Source organism: Protopterus annectens, chromosome 9.part0 (genome assembly GCF_019279795.1).
Source record: "Protopterus annectens isolate FY-2018-M chromosome 9.part0, PAN1.0, whole genome shotgun sequence".
NCBI classification, from domain to species: Eukaryota; Metazoa; Chordata; order Ceratodontiformes; family Protopteridae; genus Protopterus; species Protopterus annectens.
In genome coordinates this window covers 1,253,294,147-1,253,316,690 of record NC_056743.1, presented here as the reverse complement: position 1 = coordinate 1,253,316,690, position 22,544 = coordinate 1,253,294,147, and the positions used below count along the sequence as shown (strand labels likewise).

The window sequence follows — 22,544 nt, the reverse complement described above, 5'->3', positions numbered from 1 at the left end:
GTGTGTGTGTGTGTGCGCGCGCGCGCGCACATGCATCTGTGGGTCCCTATCAGTTGATCGAGTTTTCAGAAACTTGAAATTCATATGGTCGAGACTATATGATGAAGTTTTTGAAAACTGAAAGCTTTTGGAGACCACTGTACAGTGTGGATCAGGAAATGTACTCATTTTCCTCACAGTAGTGTGATCTCAGAGTTGGTATATATAATTTGCAGAGGGTGTGGGGGGTACACAGGGCCTATCCCCCTGCAAATCTTATAAAAGTTAGATTTTAGTGTTTTTTGTCTCTTTTTTTAATGTTTGAGATTTTGGAAATTCAATCATATGGTCTCGACTGTATGAATTTTGAGTTTCTGAAAACTCGATCATCTGATATAGACCAGTATGTGTGCATGTGTATGTGTGTGAATGAGTCTCTGTATTTAAGTCATCATCATCATCGTCATCCCCATTTTCCACATTTTTTACATGGGGTCGGGCTGTCATATTAACTGTCTTCTCTTGAGTCAATGCCACACTCCTGCCTTCTTCAACACTCATGCCTGACTATTTCAGATCTTCTGTCACACAATCATTTCACCTCTTTTCTGGACACCCTCTTTTTCTCTTGCCTTCTTCCTGTCTGTCCCAAATCTTCTTCACTGGATTGTCTTCTGCTTTTCTGCACATGTGCCCAAAGCACCGTAATCTGTTCTCTTTGATCTTTTCTGCAATTCGAGCTACTTTGGCTTCTGCTCTTATGCCCTCAATTCTTTGTCTGTCCCACAGTGTGTATCCTACCACCCATCTCAGCCACTTAATTTCCATCGCCTCTAGCTTTCTCATCTGCTCTGCCTTTACTGCCCAGGTTTCTGTACCATGCAGTAGTACTGGTCGCATCACTGTTTTGTACACCTTATTTTTCAGCATCTTTGGCATTCTTCTGTCACACACTGACCCTGACACTCTATGTCAGTTAGCTGCAGCCCCACTGATTCTAGCTTTGACCTCTTCATTCAGACTTCCCTTCTCCCGAGCCATACTTGAAGCTGTTAACCTGTTCTACTATCTTCCCTTCTATCTCAATTCTCAACTTCTGATTTCCCCAGTTTACTGCCATTACCACTGTCTTATGTGTACTCAGTTTCATCCCATGTGCCTTCAGTTTTCCATTCAATTCCCCTAGCCTTTGCCCAAGTTCTTGTTCAGAGTCTGCCTGTAATGACAAATCATTTGCATACAGCAACTTTGTTGATCTGTCCCCTTCAACCTGTTTGCTAATATAATCCATCACCAGTATGAACAGCAGTGGTCTCAGAGTAGAACCCTGATGCACACTCACTCCCATTTGGAACCCCCTCTATGAGACCGAACACTGTTTGTACTCGGGTCACTGGGTCCTTGTACATAGCCTGAACTAATTCTACCAATGTTTCTGGGACTTTGAATCACTGCAGAACTGCCCAAATTGGCTTTCTTCAGACCTTGTCATATGCCTTCGCCAAGTCTAGGTATGCCCAGTTGGACTCTTTCCTCATCTTTAACTTCTTCTCAACTGTCTGTCTCACTGCAAACACTGAGTCAATTGTGCTGCATCCTGATCTGAATCCGAACTGCTTATCTCCCATCTTACTTTCCACTTCTCTGCATATCCTTTTATCACTTACTCACTCCAGAACTTTCATGCAATGTGACAGGACTTTGATACATCTGAACTGCCCACAGTTGTGGATGCCCCCTTTGTCCTTGTACACTGCTGTTAGTATGCTTATTCTCCAGCCATCTCTCTACACTCCTATAAGCCATTTCTCCCCATTTTACTCAGCATCTTTATCATATATGCTGTGACCTCATCTGAGCCTGCTGTTTTCCCTGACTTCATATGTCTTAGTGCTGTTCTTACTTTTTCTAGGGTGGACTCCTCTTCTTCTCTCACCATAGACTGTGCCTGGGGTAGTACAGCTTCTGTGGAGTTTTCTTCATTCAGAAGCTGCTGGAAATATTCCTTTCATCTGCCTTTGATGTCCTGTGGACTGGTGAGCAGGTTATTGCTGGCATCTCCTTTGAAGGGTGTCTGACTATCTTTTTATCTTTCTGTCTTTGCCTTGCAATCTGATATAGTTTCTTCGTACCACCTACTGAGTCACTTTCCACAAGCTGGTAAAGTGCCTCAAATGCCATGTTCTTTGCTATTGCAACCCCTTTCTTATCTCTGTCTTAGCAAACCAGCATTCCTTCCTAGGCTGGTCTGTCTTTTCTATCTTCCACGTTTTCCTGCATTTCTTCATTCTTTTGATGACTTCCTGGACTTCTGCATTCCACCACCAACTTTCCTTATGTAGCTTATTTCCATATTTGGCTCAGCCACATATCTGTTCTGTGGTCCTGACACATTCTGGTTTGAGACGCTGCCTTTCTTCTTCAACTCCACAGATTTCCTCTTCTCTTTGAGATGCTAGAGTCCTGAGTAATTCTTTGAACTGTTGTACTTTCTCTCCAGTCAATTTGCACATCTTCAGCCTGGTCTCTGTTGACCTTAGAGCCTTCGCTGACAACTGCTTGCAGCTGATTGTGGCAACCAGTGGTTTATGTCGTGGACCACTTGTTTCACTTGGGATGATTTTTACAATCACTGATTCATCCCCAGAGGCCTTTCCTTACGAGGAGGAAGTCTATCTGAGTTGCATGTTTGCCACTCTTGTATGTGATCTTTTGACTGTCTCTCCTTCTGGACCATGTGTTGGCTACAAGCCATTTGCCAGACAGAAGTCTACAATGGCCTCCCCTTCTTTATTCTTATTGCCCCACCCATTTGGACCCAGGCAGTCCTGATATCCTGCTCTTTCTGTCCCAGTATGTATATTTAGGTCACCCGTTATCAATACCAGTTCCTGTTGTCCTTCTTTATCAAGTAGGTCGTGCAACTGCTGTACAAATGTACTCTTCTTTTCATTATCACAACGCTGCTGTGGGGAATGGGCTGAAATTATGAATAATATCCTGTCATTAAACTGTAGTCTGATTGCCATGAGTCTGTCACTGATTCTTGTGATGATGTGAGGTATTGCCAGCTGTGCCAGAAAAAGTAGGGCAGTGGATATGTAACATATGCCAGCAAGCTAGCTGGAATGTACTAAAGAATTATACGTTTTTTGAATATCAAACTGATTTGTACAGATATTTGTGATGAAAATGTATTTTTAAAGTTGCTTGTGTTAAAACTGTATCAACAGTGTGTCCTACTGGAGATAGGAAGAAATGTACATGTATTATTGTAACTGTTGAAATGTATATATTGTAACTGAGGACACTGGAAGAGAAGAGGTTAATCTTAATCCATCTGACTTTGAAAAATAGTAAGAAATTAAATTACCCGGCTTAGGTCATAAAGATTGCATCTTACAGTTCTCAGTGCAGCCAGAGACAAAAGGTATGTTCTAGGAAGCTTTCTGCATTGTCTTTGGGGTGAACTAATCGCTACTCTGGAAGGGTGGAGGTTTGAAATTGTTTTATGACTTCCAGGAACTGCAGCAGATCTTAGCAAAGTTTTGTGTGTGTGTGTGTGTGTGTGTGTGTGTGTGTGTGTGTGTGTGTGTGTGTGTGTGTGTGTGAGTGTGTGTGTGTATTATTGACACATATGTGCTAAATCCTGACAGCTTATTGCCAAGGGGGGGGGGGCTAGCATGGTAACCAGAAATTAGATGACTAGATGTATGCAATGTCATTCTGTAATCTATCACTAAAAATTATATTTTAATACTAGGTGATACTGAAGTATCATTGCGATCTATTTTTAGAACCTGACAAAGAAAGACCCCTGAGCTCCTTCATCTTGCCTTGCTCTAGTAAGTGACCAGGGAAAAGTAATTATTTAGATCAGTCAGGAAAATATAGTGTTTCTCTGTATCTGTGTGAATCTATTCGTCTGTGTTCCTTTAATATTTCCTGTATTTGAATCTCTGGTGTTTATTGTAAATAGATATTTAGTATTTTCATGTCCTTCTCTTATTTATTATTAACTATATTTAAACTTTTCATTGTGACTGGTCTTTTAGAGAATATTGTAATCTCTGAGGGTACTTATATGTATTTGGTGACAGCTCTGGGTGATTCTGAAAGCCTTGCTGTTGGTCAAACTACTATTTTATATTAATATCAATTTCACTCAGCATAATTGAGTACCCTTGCAAGAGCCTTAGAGTAGCTGGCTTTGGAATGCCTCGTGGTGGTGAACTACCTTATACTCTAGGGAGAAGGGGGCAATAGCTAGTAAATGTGTGACATATTTCTCTGGTTTAAGAGTGTGTATGTGTGTGTGTGTGTGTGTGTGTGTGTGTGTGTGTGTGTGTGTGTGTGTGTGTGTGTGTGTGTGTGTGCGTGTGTGTGCGTGTGTGTGTGTGTGTGTGTGTGTGAGTGTGTGTGTGTGTGAAAATCAAATCTCAAAGAATGTGTGTTGCCAGCTGTTTTGAGCAGGGACATGAAGTACTGGTTTCTCAGAGTGGGTGCTGGAGGGCTTGGCTTGGATGTTCAATGAGGACTCAACCCTACAGCTGTGCCAGAGTCTTATTGGGGATCTGGAGAGAGACAGAGGACCTGGCCCCCTGGCTGACTGAGTTCACCGTGTGCCCTTAAGGGAAATTGTGCTTGATGCAGACAGCTACATCTGAAAATACTGGGTGTATCCATTTTTGTTCCAAGTGAACATCCCTCTCCAGTGCCAGTGGTGAGGATTCATGTTCCTAGATTACTGCCCCAGAGAAGGAACATCCCATATTGATGGCAGTGGTGGGATATTAATTCACTAAAGGTATGTGCTCTCAACAGCCACAAGGTAAACATTCAGAGTTTCATTTCACAACAGTTTTATTTATTTATTGTTAGTTTAGTTTAGCAAGGGAAAGTAGGCAAATATGTCAGCAGAGGATTATAGCAAGCTGACAAAGAACCAGTTGGCCAAGGTGTAAGAAGCCAAAGGACTGGTGCATGCCAACCTGACTAAAGAGGAAATGGTTTCAGAATTGATTGCAGCTGTAGCCCAGGCCAGCAACCAGGAAGATAACCAGTCTGAGGATGGGAATTTGCAAACCCCATAAACAGGACAGTTATCTTTTTCCTCACAGGACTTAAAATCTGTCTGGAGTTAAAGAGACTTGAACTGGAGGCCAAACATTTGGAGGCTGAAGAAAAGGAAAAACAGATGGAATTCGAAACAGCAGAGAGACTGTGGTATTTGGAGGCTAAAGAAAATAAGAAGCAGCGTCAACATGAGAGGGAGATGCTGACTCTTTTCCAGGGTCATGGAGGTAATGGGGAAGGGAATAACCAAACCCAAGAAGTAATGAAGGCCAGTAAATTTCTTCCACAGTTTACAGAGGATGATAATTTTGATAGTTTTATTCATATATTTGAAAGAGTATGTAACTAGTATAATGTTGACTAAGGACTCCGGGTACAGTTCCTGACCACCTTACTCTATGGTAAAGCTGTAATTTGTGTTTCTAAATTGTCTGATATTGATTGTTTAAACTCTGATAAAGTAAAAAATGTTTACTTGAATGTTTAACACCTGAAGCTTATAGAAAAAAGGTTTGTGAGCATAGATGCAAGGCAGATGAAAGTCTGTGATTATATTGCTGAATTAAGCACTTGTTTTCAGAGGTGGGTGAGTGGGTGTCAGGTCACCACTTTTAAAGGACTGGCAGACCTTTTGGTGAGGGAACAAGCTCATAGCACTTTGCCTGAGGACATGAGAATCTGGTTGGCAGACTGAGAATGTAACTCTGCAGATGAGCTGGGAAAAAAAGGGGGAACTCTAATTAGCAAGCAGGGCATCACTGCACAGGAAAGGGATACCCAGTACTGTACATGGATATAAGGGAACCTTTGGTGGGCTGCCTAAACCACCTCAACAGAATCCAGAAATAACAGGGAAGACACTAGTTAAGGTACACAGTCAGGATCAAGGGTAAAATGTTTAAATGTAACCAGTGGGGCCATGCATCATATAGACGTCCACAGAAACAAGGCAGGGAACAAAAGAGGGGAGTCAGGAAGTAGGAATAACAGTATGTCAATGGTAAGTTGTCTGGAGACAACAGGGGTACCACACTATCACCAGAGGTTATATCCTATCTGGATGGGAAACAGGCCACTGATAAGAGAGACACAGCCTCTGGCATAACCACTGTGAAGCCTGCAGTGGTCAAAGAGGAGCAGTACTTGCTTGTCAGTCCACTCCAGTCAGAGCTTTAGGAGCAACCCCATTTCAAATGCCTTTGGCCAGGGTTCACATTGACTGAGAGGGTGAAAAAGGAAGCAAGCAAATAGGTGTGTTTGAGGATATCCCTGTAGATGTCTTGATAGGGAATGATTTTGATAATGCAGTACCTTGTGTGCATGTAGTTACATGCAGTCAGGCTTGGAGACAGGCATGTGGGGCTGGTAACCTGGGGAAGACCCAGACAGACCTGTTCCAAATTCAAAGTTTCAAACACAAAACCATCACAACTGCAGACCAGTGCATTAACCTGCCACACCACACAACTCTACACTACACGCCACACCTGACTCCAGGGCTGGTGAGGTGGCTATTTCAGGGAGGGAGCTGCCCTGTAGCAGTAAGCCTGAAGGTGACCCACAGCTGCTGGTAGGTACTGATGTTCCCTTGGACAGAGTGACTGCAAGGGCAGAGGTGAGTGGTAGTATCCAGGTTGACAGTGAGGCACCACTGTCAGAGGATACCAGACTTGCTGTGGGAGTGGAGCTGGGAAGAGTTACAAAGACAGAGTTGAGAAAGGCTCATCTCTCAGACCTTACACTGAGAGGCTTGAGGGAAGCAAGTAGCTAAGGAATCACCTGATTCTCAAAGAAATGGGGAGTCTGTATACTGGAACAAAGGGTTACTGTATAGAGAGTGGACCCCTAATGGAGGGCTAGAGGGTGAGCTAATACAGCAATTGGTAGTGCCTAGAGCCTACCATCTGGTACTTCAAGCCATAGTCCATGACATTCCTTTTGCAGGTCATATGGACATAAAGCACACCGAGAAATGTATTATGTAGAACTTTTACTGGCCATTTATTGCAAGGGATGTAACTGGGTACTGCAGGACCTGTGAGCAGTGCCAGAATGTAGGCAATGAAGGAGACAAGGTCAAAGCTCCTTTGATGCCTTTGGCTGTGATTGAGGAGCCATTTCAGATGGTAGCTATGGATATTGTGGAACCTCTGAGTACCCAGAGTTCCACAGGGAAGAAGTACATCCTGGTGGTAGTAAAGTATTCTACTAGATACCCTGAGGTGGTAGATCTGTCCTCCATTGAGGCAGAGAAGGTGGCAAATGCTTAGTTAGAGATTTTCAACCGGGTAGGTTTCTCAAGAGAAATACTGACTGACAGAGGTGCTAATTTCATGTCAGACCTGCTGGCTTGAGTGTGGGATTACTGTGGGGTGAAGCACCTAAAAATCACCCAGTACCACCACCAGACTAATGGTCTTGTGGAGAGGTTAAACTCTACAGTAAAGAACATGCTATGGGCATTTGCAGACCAGTTTAAGAGAGAGAGAGAGTGGGACAAATATTTGCCCTACCTGCTTCTTGACCAGATTTATGTGATTTCATTCTGTAATCCATCACTAAAACTGATATTTTAATACTAGGTGAGACTGAAGTCTCACTGCAGTCAGTTTTTGGAACCTGACAGAGAAGGACCCCACCTACTTCATCTTGCCTTGCTCTACTAAGTGACCAGGGAATAACAACTCTTTATATCAGTCAGTAAAATATAGTGAGAATAGTTAAGTACTGTTTTTGTGTATCTGTGCAAATCTATTTGTGTTACTTTAATATTTGCTGTGATTGAAACTGTGGTGTTTACTGTAAACAGATATTTAGTATTTTCATGTTCTTTTCTTATTTATTATTAAATATGTTTGAACTTTTCATTGTGGCTGGTCATTAGAGAATATTTTAATCTCTGAGAGTACTTATATATATTTGGTGACAACTCTGGCCACTCCTGAAAGCCTTGCTGTTAGTCAAACTACCATTTATATTAATATAAATTTCACTCAGTATAATTGGGTACCCTTGCAAGAGCCTTAGAGTAGCTGACTTTGGAGTGTCTGGTGGTGGTGTAACTAACTTATACTCTGGGCAGAAGGGAGTATAGCTAGTAAAGCTCTAATAGCCTTTCTCAAGTGTGTGTGTGTGTGTGTGTGTGTGTGTGTGTGTGTGTGTGTGTGCGCGTGTGTGTGTGTGTGTGTGTGTGTGTGTGTGTGTGTGTGTGCGCGTGTGTGTGTGTGTGTCTGTGTGAAAATCAAATCTCAAAGAGTGTGTGTGTCAGCTGTTTGGAGAAAGGAAATGAAGTACTGGTTTCACAGAGAGAGCGATGGAGGACTTGGCTTGGCCACTCACCTAAGGACTCAACCCTACAGCTGTGCCAGTGAGGAGTCTTACTGGGGATCTGGAGAGGGAGAGAAAACCCAGCCCTCAGACTGACTGTGTTTCCTGTTGGCTCTTAAGGGAAATTGTGCTTGCTCCAGACAGCTGCATCTGGAAATACTGAGTGTATCCATTTTTGTTCCAAGTGAATGTCCATCTCCAATGCTAGTGGTGAGGATTGAGGCTCCTTGATTACTGGCCCAGAGAGGGGACTTCACAATTCTGATGATATTAGTCAACATGAATGAATCATCTAGAGACATATTTTACACCAATGAGTGACTAGCCCTGCCACTGCTTGCAGTCTGTGATCTGTGCTGTCCTATCTTGAGGATACTGTGCACCACAGTAGATGCCCAAAGTGGTTGGTCTATACAACTCTTCCCCCTATAGGGCTCCATGTAGCGTCTGTGCTGCTGCCCACAGCTCCATTCATTGGTGACTTTGAGATGGAAATGCATATATCTTTATGGTTTATTTCCTTTGCCAATTCCACACCCAGCCATGGCTGTGAATCACAGACCTTTGGCCTGTTTTTTGGCAATAAATAGCAAACTGCCTCTACTCATAGAGTGTACCTAACACATCATCAGTTTAGTGCCTGAGGGGAGGTAGGCACCCTGGCCAACTAATATTTTCCCGTGTGTGTCTCTGTGTGTGTATGTGTGTGTGTGTGTGTGTGTGTGTGTGTGTGTGTGTGTGTGTGTGTGTGTGTGTGTGTGTGTGTGTGTGTGCACGTGCTCACGCGCATGTGCTCACATGCATGCACATGTTTGTGTTTTCTACATTCTGCTACTACAACTGAATCTAAGGTCTGTTGCACTCCTGGAGTTCTGGAAAAGGAACCCCCCAGACTATTTAAAAGTTTTCCTTTCATACCAAAAGGAGATGCAGCTGATTGATGCCAACAATCTCACCTGTTGTTGGCAACTTTACCCTTATCCTGCCAATTATTGATGATCCTGAATGTGTGATGCACTCTAGTCATTCTTAGATGTCTCTGTGTTCACAGGAGGAAAAATGGCTTCACCTCACACCTGTCCTGAGTGTAGTAACTACTCAGACTTTCTTCATCTTTCCAGACATACTGAAACCAGGTCAACAGCAGTGAAGAAAGACTTCATATCTCTGTGCCAGCAAGACAGGTATAACCACATATCTTGTGGTTAGAATGGAAATCAGTGTGATCCAGAAAAACTGGGAGTATGCTGGAGACGTATTGCAGTGGTGTAACTCTACAGCCAGTTTAGCATGAGGGAGGCAATGTGGCCTTCTACTAGAGTGATTAGCTTAAAAATAAATTCCAACATCTGCAACATAAAGCTTGGAAACATGCTAGTTCTACCTGTATACATAATCAGCAAAGTCTTACTATATTCAGGGTACAGAAATGTGAACCCAATGCCTGTAATTTTTCTGTAGCAGAACGGGTGCTCAGGAGGTTAAGGAGACTGTGTATGACATAGAAGACTGAATAACTGCTGTATTAGTTACTGCCTACTACTTTACAGTAGTTAAATCTTATACTTTTTTCTTCATTATAGGGTACTGTTCTCTGTGACATCATCCTTCTGAATTTCCTGAAAGGAGCTGAGCAATACAAAGCAAAGAAGTTCGAAGAAGTGGGTATGCTAGAGGAACTTGTCATTTGCATAGCATTTTCATATTTCATCTTTCTGTGCAGAAAGCAATAAGCTTATTAATATTTTATACAAAATGCAAAACAGGCTGTACAAAAACAGTGCATTTGTCACATTAACAACACATGCAACATCTACAATACAAATGTGCTTGCTTTTTATTTTGTTGGCTCTAATTCCCATTGCTGACCTCTAACTGTATCTTATTGTTCCTCATACAGGCCCATTTGTTCCCTTACATGGAAGTGATGGGATTCTGCCATGAATATCTCAGGAGGTGGGTCCTCTTGCTACAGGGAAGGTGTCCTTACTGACACTACATATTGTGAGGTCACCTCCTCTGAGAAGGTGAGAGCAGGGGAAGGAGAGCTCATGCACTGTCCAGGGAAAGAATTTATTAACTGAAGGGGAACCAAACTTGGAAGGAAAAAGACTACAAATCTTTAGACGGCCAAGCATGCAGTGATACTATGCATGTCCTACCAAGCAGCTGTGTGAGTGATTACTGTTGTCTTCTCCACCAGAGTGATTACTGTTGTCTTCTCCACCATTACTAATGTTGCGAGCATGGGATTGCTTCCCTCAGTGTCCTCTGTAGGGTTCACCAACTGCATCAGGAACCACTACCAAGGAAAGTTACTTAATCCATTTCCGACACCACCCTCAGCTGGTTCCACCATTGTTTGGACCTGCTACTAGAACCTTGGTCTGGGTCATAGTGTGGGAACACATATTTAGTATACACTCATTTTTTTTAAATAATCAATTTTTATTAGCAATCTTCATTCAGTCAGAGTAATACATATGAACATAACAAGATGTGGATCCTCACCTTGTCATGGGTGATGTGATTCAGTGCCCCAATAAATCTCAAAGTTGTGTCACCTGGAGCCTTATATTCCTGATAGGATCTGCTTCCTAACACATGACACAATGGACAAAACATGCTGGAGGCATCTTGACACAGAGACTCCCCAGACTCTGGAATAGACTGCCCATACATGTCAAGCAGAGTGCATCTTTGACCCTCTTCAAAAGGAACCTTGATGATTGGATGGGAGATAGGAAATTCACCCCGGGGATCATGTCAGTCTCCCTGCTAGACAGGGGTCAAGGGAAGTAAATACTGTATAGAGCCTAGGGACGATTGCCTATTACCAACCTATGAACCTATGAACACACCATATGAGAAATGAATGGCTTGATTACACACCCTTAGCAGACAGTACTGGGTTGTAAGACTTTTGCCTAATCCATAGATGCCTGGTTGTGGCCTCCAGTGAGTAATGACAGTGCAGCAGCTCTGGTGGGGAAGTAATCGGTCAATAGATAGCTAGATAGAGAAATAGATAGATACATACATACATACAGACATACATACATATGTACATACATACATGCATACATAGTATACTTGGCACCAGAGACTTGATAAAGGCTGATGGCTGACTTTGATGTCCTGTCCAAATAAATAAGGAGAAAGTAGAATCTAGTGGCAAAACAAGTATTTAAACTATAAAATATAAAAGAACCACTAAGAAATAGAAGCAACAAGTTCCTTTCAATAGACACTTTCATCTATGAAAATATATACTTCTTCAGATAAGACCAACAACAGTAAAAAGCAGCCATTTCTATGGTAGCTAAGAACAAGTATAGAAATGGCAGTAAACAAAACGTCCAATTGTTTAAGGAATTAGTACTTGTTTGCAGTTTATTAAATGTTATCTATTGATGGTTAACAGTGATGTGATGCATTTTAAAGTTTCCAAATTTTGCTTTTTACCATTGTTGGTTTTATCCAATGAAGCATGTATTATTTTTTATTTATTTATTTATTTAAATTTGTTGACTGGGAGTTTATTATAATAGACAAAAACACTCATTGAAAAGAACTTGCAACTTCTGGTGCTTTCTGTGGAAGGTTGGGCACTGGGCTGGCAACTCAACATTATAAAACTCCACTGCCAATCATGAGCGGACAGGTGATCTGCTGTGGTGACCCCTAACCAGGAAAAAGCTGAAAGAAGAAGAAGAAAAGAACTTGCAACTTCTACTTCTCAGTGGTTCTGTTATCTTTTCTGTCATGTCACCAGACTTAAAATTAAATATTCAAAACACTCATTTACATGTAGCTGAAAAAAGAACACACCTGTCAATGGTCACCACTTGATTGTGAATAATTCACTGAACAGGTCACTTGCTGTATAGACCTGTGACATTGAAACAAGTATAGAGCATCTATTGAGAATGTCATGTAGAAAGCTCTATATAAGTTGAGTTCATTCCTTTATGTGAGGAGATATAAGTGCATTCAGATTGAGGCAGGAGACATTGAAACCAAATGGACCAGCCTTAAAATCTCAATAACTGAGGTGGTAGCAATGAGCTCCTGCTAAAGGTGGCAGTGCCAATCAAAGTGATAAATTAAAAACTTGCTGGAAGACACCAGCAGTGAGGAAAGTTGTCAAGCTAAGGATGTTGGCCTTCTAGGTAATAATGTCAGAGAGTTTTTCCTAATTTACATGAGATGTTCTGGTAAGCCAAGAAGACAATGGTGAATTGAAAGCTTAGGTGTGGGAATAGCTTGGATAATAATATAGAAAGGCTGCTAGGTAGTTTCAAAGATACTCTGGTAAACCATTTGGTGCTAATTCAGGAGAGCATGGTGGACCGGGCTAATGGTTTACTAAACAAAGTTGGGATACTGCTAACCATTATTAAGGAAATTGCTAGGAGGTAAACATTTTGAGGAACTCCTTAACATATTCTCCCTACCAGATGGAAGTGCCAGAAATGCATTGTGGGTTGTGGTCCTTCAATGTAGCTGAAGTCACAGTAGTGGACACAAGCACTCCAAAAGTGGTGAGGCTGCATGTACGTGAATAAGATCTAGCAGAAGATGTTGAAGTCAGCCTGACAAATTTGCTGCTTTTGTGTTCCATGGAAGGAGAGTACAGTGCATCTGAACTGGCAAAATGGAGAGAGTGTCCTCATCTTTAATAGAAGAGAGCAAAGACTGTGTTCCAGCTTATGGAAAAGCCTATACCAGACTGCTGGACATAATAGTCCAACTACTGATTGGCATTCACATTCAGGAGGATTCAAGTCATGGATTGTCCAAAACAATGGATATTCTGCTCAGGCAGAAGAATAGTAGACTTGCTCTTTAGCCTTTCACAGTGATGTAAGGGGATTGTAAGCCAATGCTAATCTAGTCTACAGTTGTTGCATGGACTTGGAGAATGCTTGCTGTATTCTACGGGACAGCCTGCTGACTATGGAGTATAATCCCTGTATGAACTCAGTCAGAGGTGTGTCCACATTCTTGACACTAAGTTGAATTCATTCGAGGTGAATGTTGACCTACAGTGTGAGAACGCAACACTGCATAATGAGGTAGTTCTCCATTTGTCTATCACAGGCAACATGGGATGTATATGCAGCTCAACTAATTACAAAAGCAAATAAATAAATTAAATTGTAAGAACCCACCACATCCTCAGATTAAATACTTCCCACCCTCTAGTAAGACCCATAAGTAAACTGTAACTGGTTATACTTAATGTGCTTGAGTAATGTAGTAAATTACAGACATTTCAAGTACTTGTCATCTAAATTAAACATTACTTATTTTTATGATATGACCAATGCTCATTTCTACCACTGTTCCAGATTAGGACACTTGTTGGTGCCTCATTCTAGTATTAACTTCTATTGTGGAAACTTCTGTTTTTCCAAGTCCTCTTTCTTTGTATTATTTACCTTTATGTCATTATTTTTATTTTATTAATTTATTTGTTTTATTGAATGCGTTACTCTCAATAGGCTAGTGGCCTGTTTTCAGGGCACACCTGAGGTAGTATTTATACTACTTAGAGGAAATGTGGCCAGGGCATCAGGGAATGTCCCCTCACTCTTTGGTAGTAGGGGGGAAGAGTTTGTGTGTGACGCAACTCACTTCCCCTTTCTGGTCCAGGCATGGAGGTGGCCGAGAAAAACAGGGAGGAAATGTGGAGGCTGTAAACTAAAGTGAAATGGTGATGAAAAGTATTGAAAATGATGGAAAATGGTAGAATTGCTACCAAAAATGTTCTCACATGATTTAGGAGCAGAGAAAACATTTTCACATGGAGAGGAGGTTGAGAAGGAAATGCAGGTGAATGCAGAGCTGGAAATTAATTCAGAGCATAATTTGCAGAAAAATTTGTTTGAATCAACATAAATTGTGGCAAAATACATTATTTCAACCCTCCAGTCAGGAGGGTTGCAGAATGTTTATCTGGAGAAGATGATAAACCAGAGTGAGCCAGAAAGTGTAGCTGCAGTGTCCTGGGGTGAGATTATGGAAAGAATAGAAGAAGAAAAGGTACCAGAGAATGTTCCAGAGGAAAAAAAGTCTTCTGCTGAAACAATGAGAGAAGTGGCCAAAGAGGAGATGAGAATAAAAGAAACAATGAAGAAATTTGTTGTTCAGGTGAGCAGTAAAAAGAATGGATATATATGAAATATGGGGCAATGTTATAGTACTGTTGGGTGTTTTAAGTGGAAGAGGTAAAAGCTTTCATTTTAATTAACAAAGAAACATTTTGTGACTTGATATGTGAAACTGGTCAGGCTATGGAAACTTTTTGGGGGTTTATGGAAAAAAAAAAAAAAGAAAACAGACTTTCCATGGTCAGAATATGTTGTGCAGCCCTTTTTTAGACAAGCAAAAAAAAAGTTTTGATTCAATTTAAAAGTGAAGTGGAAGCAAAAGAACTGAAAGAATATTTGCTGACAATGTGTACAGAAGTGATGGACACTATTAAAATATATGATGAAAGAGGACTATGGACTCAGGGATGTGAATGTGGAGCTATTTTGAAAATGGAAAATTACATTGTGATACATATAACGAGTATCATTAATGTTCATGGTAATAGAGGGTTTGTTAAGTATAGCAGATGATCTAAAACATGCTATTTTTCTGGAAAAGATGATCTTTTATTTAATGAATGTGATAAAACAAGATGTTATTTATGTGGTCAGACAGGTCATAATGCAAAGAAATTTGAATTAAAGTGTAAAAAATGTGGTAATGCAGGACATTCATGGTTATAATATAATAATAATATTAAAAATATTGGTTTGAGTATAAATAAAGAGAAAAATAAAGGATTTGGTTATGAAGGTATAATAGGAGGTGTAGAATATAATGAAAAGTATATGGACATATTGGGGATACTATTTGGTAGAAGTGAATATAAACATGAGCAATGAGAACAAGTTATTAAAGGAATCAAATATGTGATTGCCGTTTGGAAAACATATACAATTTCAAATTGAAAAAAGCACATTTTATAAATACAGTAATAATGGGTTAAATAGCCCATGTGGCAAACATTTACATGACACTGGTGAAGTATGAGAAAATAATAATGACAACAATATTTTCATTTATCTAGGGGTTGAGATTGAACCCTGTAAAGAGAGGAATTTTATATATGAAAGAAGAACCGGGGGGGGGGGACTGGGATTGATAAATCCAATTGCATATGTAGCTTATTTAAATATGTATAAAGTGTTAAAAGAAGTGAAGAAGATGTTAAAAATTGGGTGGAGACAATAATGTATAATAAATACAAGGAACTGTGGGAAGAAATGGGAATGAAGAAAAGAAGTAGAAAGGTTATTAATAAAGAAAGAATTTCACAGCAAAATTGTGTTAAAGAAAATAAAAAATAATGTAACAAAAAGAATCGAAAAGAATGGTATGTTAATATTAGGAAGTCATTTTATTTTGTTGACCCATGCAAAGACTTAGAGATAAATAAGAAAAAAGCAATAATGAAGAGATATAAAAATTATAAAAGAATAAAATAATATAATGACTTTTTGTGGAGGTTGCCATAGGTAAATTACCAGTAAAAGCAAATATGGCATACAAAAGTAAACAGGACTGAATATGTAATAAATGCAAAGAGCTTGAAAGTACAGAAGATGTTTTTTGAAATGTGAAAGAATTTAAGAGTTATGGAAAAAGTATGTAAACATGATTTGATTAAAGATTTTTTGAAATTTGAAATGTTAAATATGGACATGATAGAATATGGTTATTATGAAGCAACTTCTTAAAAGAAGGCAAAGAAAATGGACAGAGTTATATTTTATGTAACATGGACAATATGGAGTGAAAGACTTAATGAGATCAAATACAATGGAAAATGGACATTAACAAAAATATTGGAGAAAATATGGTTTTGATCGTGGGTAAAAGAGTAGGGGGAATACTTAAAATGAAGTTGATAATGTATTAAGTGATTTTTTTATGTAAATATGTAAATAATATTAATTGTGTGAATGATTACAAATAAAAACTCCTACTCTTTGGAGTAGGGGACACATCTGAGTGTGGCATGTCTTGCTTCCTGTTTCTGTTTCAGGCATGTAGGCAGCCCAGAGAAACAGGAGTAATACCAAGTGTTAGCCAAGCAGAAAAAAAACAATGGAAAATGGAGATTTGAGTATGGCGATGATGAAACAAGTAGCAAAAAGTCAAACAAATAAAGTGGAGGGATCATTTGTACCAGTTGAGAAGGAGGTAATGGAATGGAAGAATGTACCAGAGATTGCAGCAGAAGCAGGAATGCATTCAGAAGACCTGTTTCAGAAGAACCTGTTGGAGGGTGATATGGAAATTCAGCAGGAGTGTAATATTACAACCCTACAATCCTGAGGGTTGCTGGATGATTATTTAAAAGAACTTATTAATCAAAGTGAGGTGGAAAGTGATACTACAGCATCCTGGGGTGAGATAATGGAGAAACTACAACAAGAAAAGAATGTCAAGAAAGCAGCAGGAAAGAGGTCTTATGCACAAACAGTAAAGGAGGGTGAAAGAAGAGTTGAGGAGATGAAAGAAAAAGTTTACGATGCAAATAAGCAGTAAAAAAGAAAAAGGATTAGACAGGTATGAAGTATGAGACTTGGAGATTGCACTACTTGGTGTTTCAGCAAAAGAGGTAAGAGCCTTAATACTTATTAATAAAGAGACATTTTGTGATATAATATTCGAGACTGGTCAATCCATGGAAAACTTTCTAGAAAAATATGCACAAAAAAAGAATGATAATCCATGGTCAGAGTATATGGTGCCATCTTTCTATACAGAAACAAAAAAGAGAATCATGCTACAATTCAGAACAGAAATTGAGGCAAAAGACTTAAAAGAACATCTATAGTGTTTATGTAAAGATGTTATGGACACAACAAAAAATTATGATGAAAGAGGTTTATGGACTAGGGTAATGGGAATGTGGGGTAATACTAAAAATAGAAAATGATAATGTGATACACATTCCTAGTGTTATTAATGTGAATGGTAATAGAGGTTTTGTGAAATATAGAGGGCAGCCTGAAACTTGTTTTTTTTTTTGGGGGGGGGGGTGATCATTTGATTAGTGAATTTAAAACAGGACATGAAGCAAAAAATGTGATTTGAAATGTAAGAAATATGGTAACATGGGATCTGCATGGTTAGAATCTGAAGAAAATGTGCAGACTATGGAAAAATAAGATGTACAAAAAGTAGATCAGGATAAAAAGAAAAGAAAAGAACAAGAAGGGTAGATTGACATGCACAATATGGAAATAAATGCAAAAGAAAGGGAGAAAGAAAGGGAAGAAGTGTCATTGGACACACGTGAAGAAGAATATGTGAACTGGCAGATAGTAAGAGGAAAGAAAAAAGATAAAATTTAAAAGTATAATCATAAAAGAAAGCAAAAAAGGTAAAGGATGAGAAAGATACCCTACTAACTCTTGTTAAAAGATGAAGAGTTTAGCTTTAAATGTTAATACATGAAAAATGTTAAGAGAAGAAAAGGAATCTTGGAATGGTGTATCTTAATAAATGCTCATATTATTATATTAGAGAATACTAGATTATTGACAGAGGAAGAAAGGGAACAAACAGAAAAATTATGGGGTGGACATATCATTTGGAATACAGGAACAGACACTTGTATAGGGATATGTATACTATGTCAAAAAATATTAAAATATTAGAAGTTACTATAGCTGAATTAGGACAAATTACAGTAATAGATGGAAGATGGAAGACAAATGTATATAGAATTATTGCTATATATGCATATGTCATAAAGAAAGAAAGAGAAATTATGTTTAAAAAGAGATTTAACTATATTTTTGTTAATATGGATATAATACTAGCGGTTTTAACTGTAATGTAAGAATAAGTAAGAAAAATAGTAGTGATGTCAAAATAGTAAATGAAATAAAGAAATGTGTCAAATTATATATATAGGACAATATATATTAGACTTATAGAAGAAGTGAGATTAAAACTGAAATTGATTACGTTTTAGTATCATATAGTTTAAAAATCTTACAGAGAGGGATAAAATGACAGGATTTTTTAGACTATATAGTGATATGGATAAAAGTACATGAGAAAAAGGAATATATAAGAATAAGTGTAGATCATTGTGTGTATTGTACCTAGTCAGCCACTATGACTAGATAGCAAATGCATATAAGTTACTGAGCATGTGCAAAATCAGTGCCATTTTGTATAGTCAGAGTGACTGCAAGCATGAATGGAGATGCAGATGCGAGTGTGTGTGTGAAGTAATGAGTCAGTCAGCTTGCTTAAATACATGTTTCAGTTATAGCTCTTGATGTGTTTATGTACAATAAACAACTTGAGCCCAACACAGTGCCTCAGTGTCTCATCTGAATACAAAAGACATACTACATGGTGTCAAAATGGGATCTGAAGTTAAAGCAGCTTACAAATCATAAGGTATGAAGTTAAGTGGAGGAATATACAGATGCCATCTTGCAAACAGGTCAGCTGTTACTCAAAGGTACTTAAGCTTGTTTAAATGATTTTTCATTTGCTGAATGTGTGGCAAAGCATTCAAAATGTTTAAAATAATTACTATGATAAACAAAATGTCCAAAATTGTACATACTGATAAAAGTATTTGAAATAAATACAAAAGTGTTCATAATAATTTCTGAAGTGTTATAATGTATGGAAAGGCTAAAAATGACTGCATTTTTTTCCTCAATGTATCCCTTTTTCACATTAACTAAAACTTCTCAAAGTATCTGGTGTCCAGAGTGTTCACAGTGTTTGCAGTGTTAAAGTAAAGCCTTTTCAGAGAGATTGTTGTGCATTTGAGCATAATTACAAGCACCTGCTCTATACTTATATTTAAAAAAAAATTCTTGTAATGACAGAAGGATTTTGCAGACCTGGACCGCTGGTTTTGATAATAATATTGTTAAGAATTGGTGAGTGCTTGAACAAGAATATGATATTTTCACACAGGCTGCATTTTCTGCTAATGATGCATATATGAGAGTATTTATACTTCTTAATTTAGCTGGCTTGGAAGCTATTGAGGGGCAACATTCATTGTGTATGCACCTGCCATGTATGCAGAGGAGGGGGAGAACTGCCATATTGTGATACAGACTGAAATGCAGGAAGACCCTGAGTGCTTAAAATGTAAATTTAGAGAAATATGTAACCCTCTAACGAATATTACAATGGAAAGGCACATGTTTTATACAAGAGATCAAAAGCCTGGTGAAACTACAGCAGCATGTATTACTAACTTAAGAAGTAAAGCAAAAATATGCAGATTTGGTGATCTGAGAGATGAGTTGATAAAAGGCAGGCTTGTGTGTGGTGTTAATAATGATGCAGTGAGAAAGATTTTGCTTCAAGACAGTGATTTAATGTTAAGCAAAGCCATAGAGATTTGTCAAATACATGAGCTTACAGAAAAGCATATGAATATGCTTACAAATGTAAAAAACGTGCATGCAGTATCTATCAGTGTGAATGTTGATACTGTACAACATAAAGTTAATATGAAAAAGGAATATAAACTGAAGAGGTTGTTTTCTATCTCAGACCTCATTGCTAACTGTCATAATTGTTGAGGAAGTCATGAACCTAAATGAGAGAAGTGCTTAGCTTTTGGTCAGCAATGTCAGAAATGTAAAAAGTGGAATCATTGCAAAAGGCTTTGCAAGTCTAAGGTGATATGCACTTTTATTGAACGATAGCATCCAAAGAAGCAAATACATCAGATAGAGAGTTGTGAGCAAACTTTCTATGTTGATGGCGCCTCTGTGATTGATGAAACAGTTAACACGGTAGATTATCAGTTTGCAGCAAAGAGTGAAATATTTTGTACTGTTTGGATTAATGGGAAGCCTGTAGAGCTTAATGTAGACAATGGATCTAAGTGCAATGTTATATTAGCACAAATATTTGCCAGAGTAACAGCTGATGAGAAACTTGATTTAGCAAACTGTACAAAACGAGTTGCTTATGGTGGTGAAGAGTTTCAAACTGATTGCAGACTAATTCTTTCATGCCATTCTGCTGGAAACAGCTATGACTTGCAGTTTTAAATATTCAAAAGACATGTACAGTCACTGTTAGGCATCAAAGACAGCTTGAGAATGGGACTGATTTCATTTAATAAAGAGGTCCACCATATAATTCTGAACAACAGCGATAGTTTTACACAGAATATTTTTAGTGAATATGCTGTTATTTTCATAGACTAGCTCGACAAATTCCAGTCACATATTTCATGAAGTTCAACCATGAAGCAAGCCTAGTTGTCAGACCATCAAGGAAGGCTCCAGTAGCAATGCAGAGCAAAACAAAAGCAGATCTTGACAAAATGCTGAATTTAGGTGTTTTAACTCCAGTAAAAGAACCAACTGAATGGGTATCCTCCATGGTCATAGCTCATAAGAAAAGCTCAGACGATATTCAAATATGTATTGATCTGAGAGACTTAAACAAAGTACTTAAATGTCCTCATCATCCAATGTGCACAGTAGAAAAAGTAGCTTCTCTCATGCCAAATGACACTGTTTTTTCTGTCTTAGATGCAAAAAGTTCATTAGGAAAATTTTTCTGGATCACAAATCTTCATTGTTAACCCCTTTCAGCACACCATTTGGTAGATACAGATTTTGGAGAATGCTATTTGGGATAAATTCTGCCAGTAAAATATTTCAGCATGCGATGGAACAAACTTTTTCAGGTTATCCATGTGCTGTCATAGTAGATGACATTATTGTAGGGTCAATGGCAAAGTTGAACATGAAAGAAACTTCAAGAAAGTTCTAGACCATGCTCATGAAGTAAATCTTAAACTGAATCCTCAGAAATTTAAATTCAAACTGAAAGTAGTTACTTATGCAGGTTATTTGTTTACCAGTTCTGGCTTGCAACCAGATCTGTCTAAGCAAGCAGGAGTTCTCGAAATGCGAGTCCCACAAAATGTCATATCTTTACAGCTCTTTCTTGGTATGGTCAACTATTTAGGAAAGTTCCTCCCAGACTTGAGTAAGCTTTCTACACCTCTGTGTGAGTTGACATGCAAAAATGTAAACTAGTCTTGGTTGGAACAACACAAAAGAGCATTAGAGCATTTGATGTTCTGAAACAGAAAATTGCCAGTCCACCCACATTGAGATATTATGATGTTCACAAACCTGTAACTCTTTCATGTGATGCTTCAAAACATGGTCTTGATGTAGCATGTCTTTAAGAAGGCATATCAGTAGCCTATGCATTCAGAACTTTAACCCAAACTGAAATGCATTATGAACAAATTGAAAAAGAGCTTTTGGCACTAGTGTTTGCATGATTAAAGTTCAGTGATTATATTTATGACAAACTTATTCAAGTAGAGACTGATCACCATCTTCTAGTGACAATCCTAAAGAAGCCAATACATACAGCCCCAGCATGCTTGCAACGCATGATGTTAAAATTGCAAAAGTACAATTTTAATTTTGTCTCTACAAAAGGCAAATTTCTATACCTTGCTGATGCTTTGTCAAGAGCAACCAGACAAACAACAGAACCGCATGATAATGAGAAAGCAGACTTTGAAGTCATGGAAGTCAGAAATTTTTCCTCATCACATCTTGATGAACTCAGAACTCATACAGCTTCAGACCCAATTCTCTAGAAGCTGAAATACATTATCAGTCAAGGATGGCCAACATGACAAACCAGTCTACCACTTGACATCCAGAAGTATTTTCCTTAGTGAGATGAGCTCATGAAGGAAGATGGAATTATCATGAAAGGTCACAAAGTGGTAATTCCTATAGCATTACAACAGGAATATATCAAAATTGTGCATCCTGGGTACTGATTCAACCAAAAGAAGGGCAAGAGGCATTGTATTTTGGCCTTCTACAGCAAAAGATATAGAAAAAGAACCTCTAGAATGTTCTGTTTGCAACATTACTAAATCGCACCAACAAAAAAAACACTTCAGCTAAACCAGGTTCCTTTACTACCATGGTTGATGGTTGCTACTGATATTTTTAAATGTAATGGTCAGCATTACTTAGTGTTATTAGACTCTTATTTAAATTGGTTTGAAATTGACCTTCATCCTAACTTAACGTCCAGCACTGTCATCA

The 22,544-nt window shown here is 38.7% G+C and overlaps 1 protein-coding gene across 1 annotated transcript in view; it reads left to right on the top strand.

Moving 5' to 3' along the window:
• P2RX3 (purinergic receptor P2X 3) overlaps positions 1-22,544 on the top strand; it is a 684,798-nt gene that overhangs the window by 530,933 nt on the left and 131,321 nt on the right. The window contains exon 12 of the mRNA XM_044084177.1: positions 9,966-10,043. Within this exon, the coding sequence (XP_043940112.1) occupies positions 9,966-10,043 (78 nt within the window). The remainder of the gene's footprint in view (positions 1-9,965; positions 10,044-22,544) is intronic.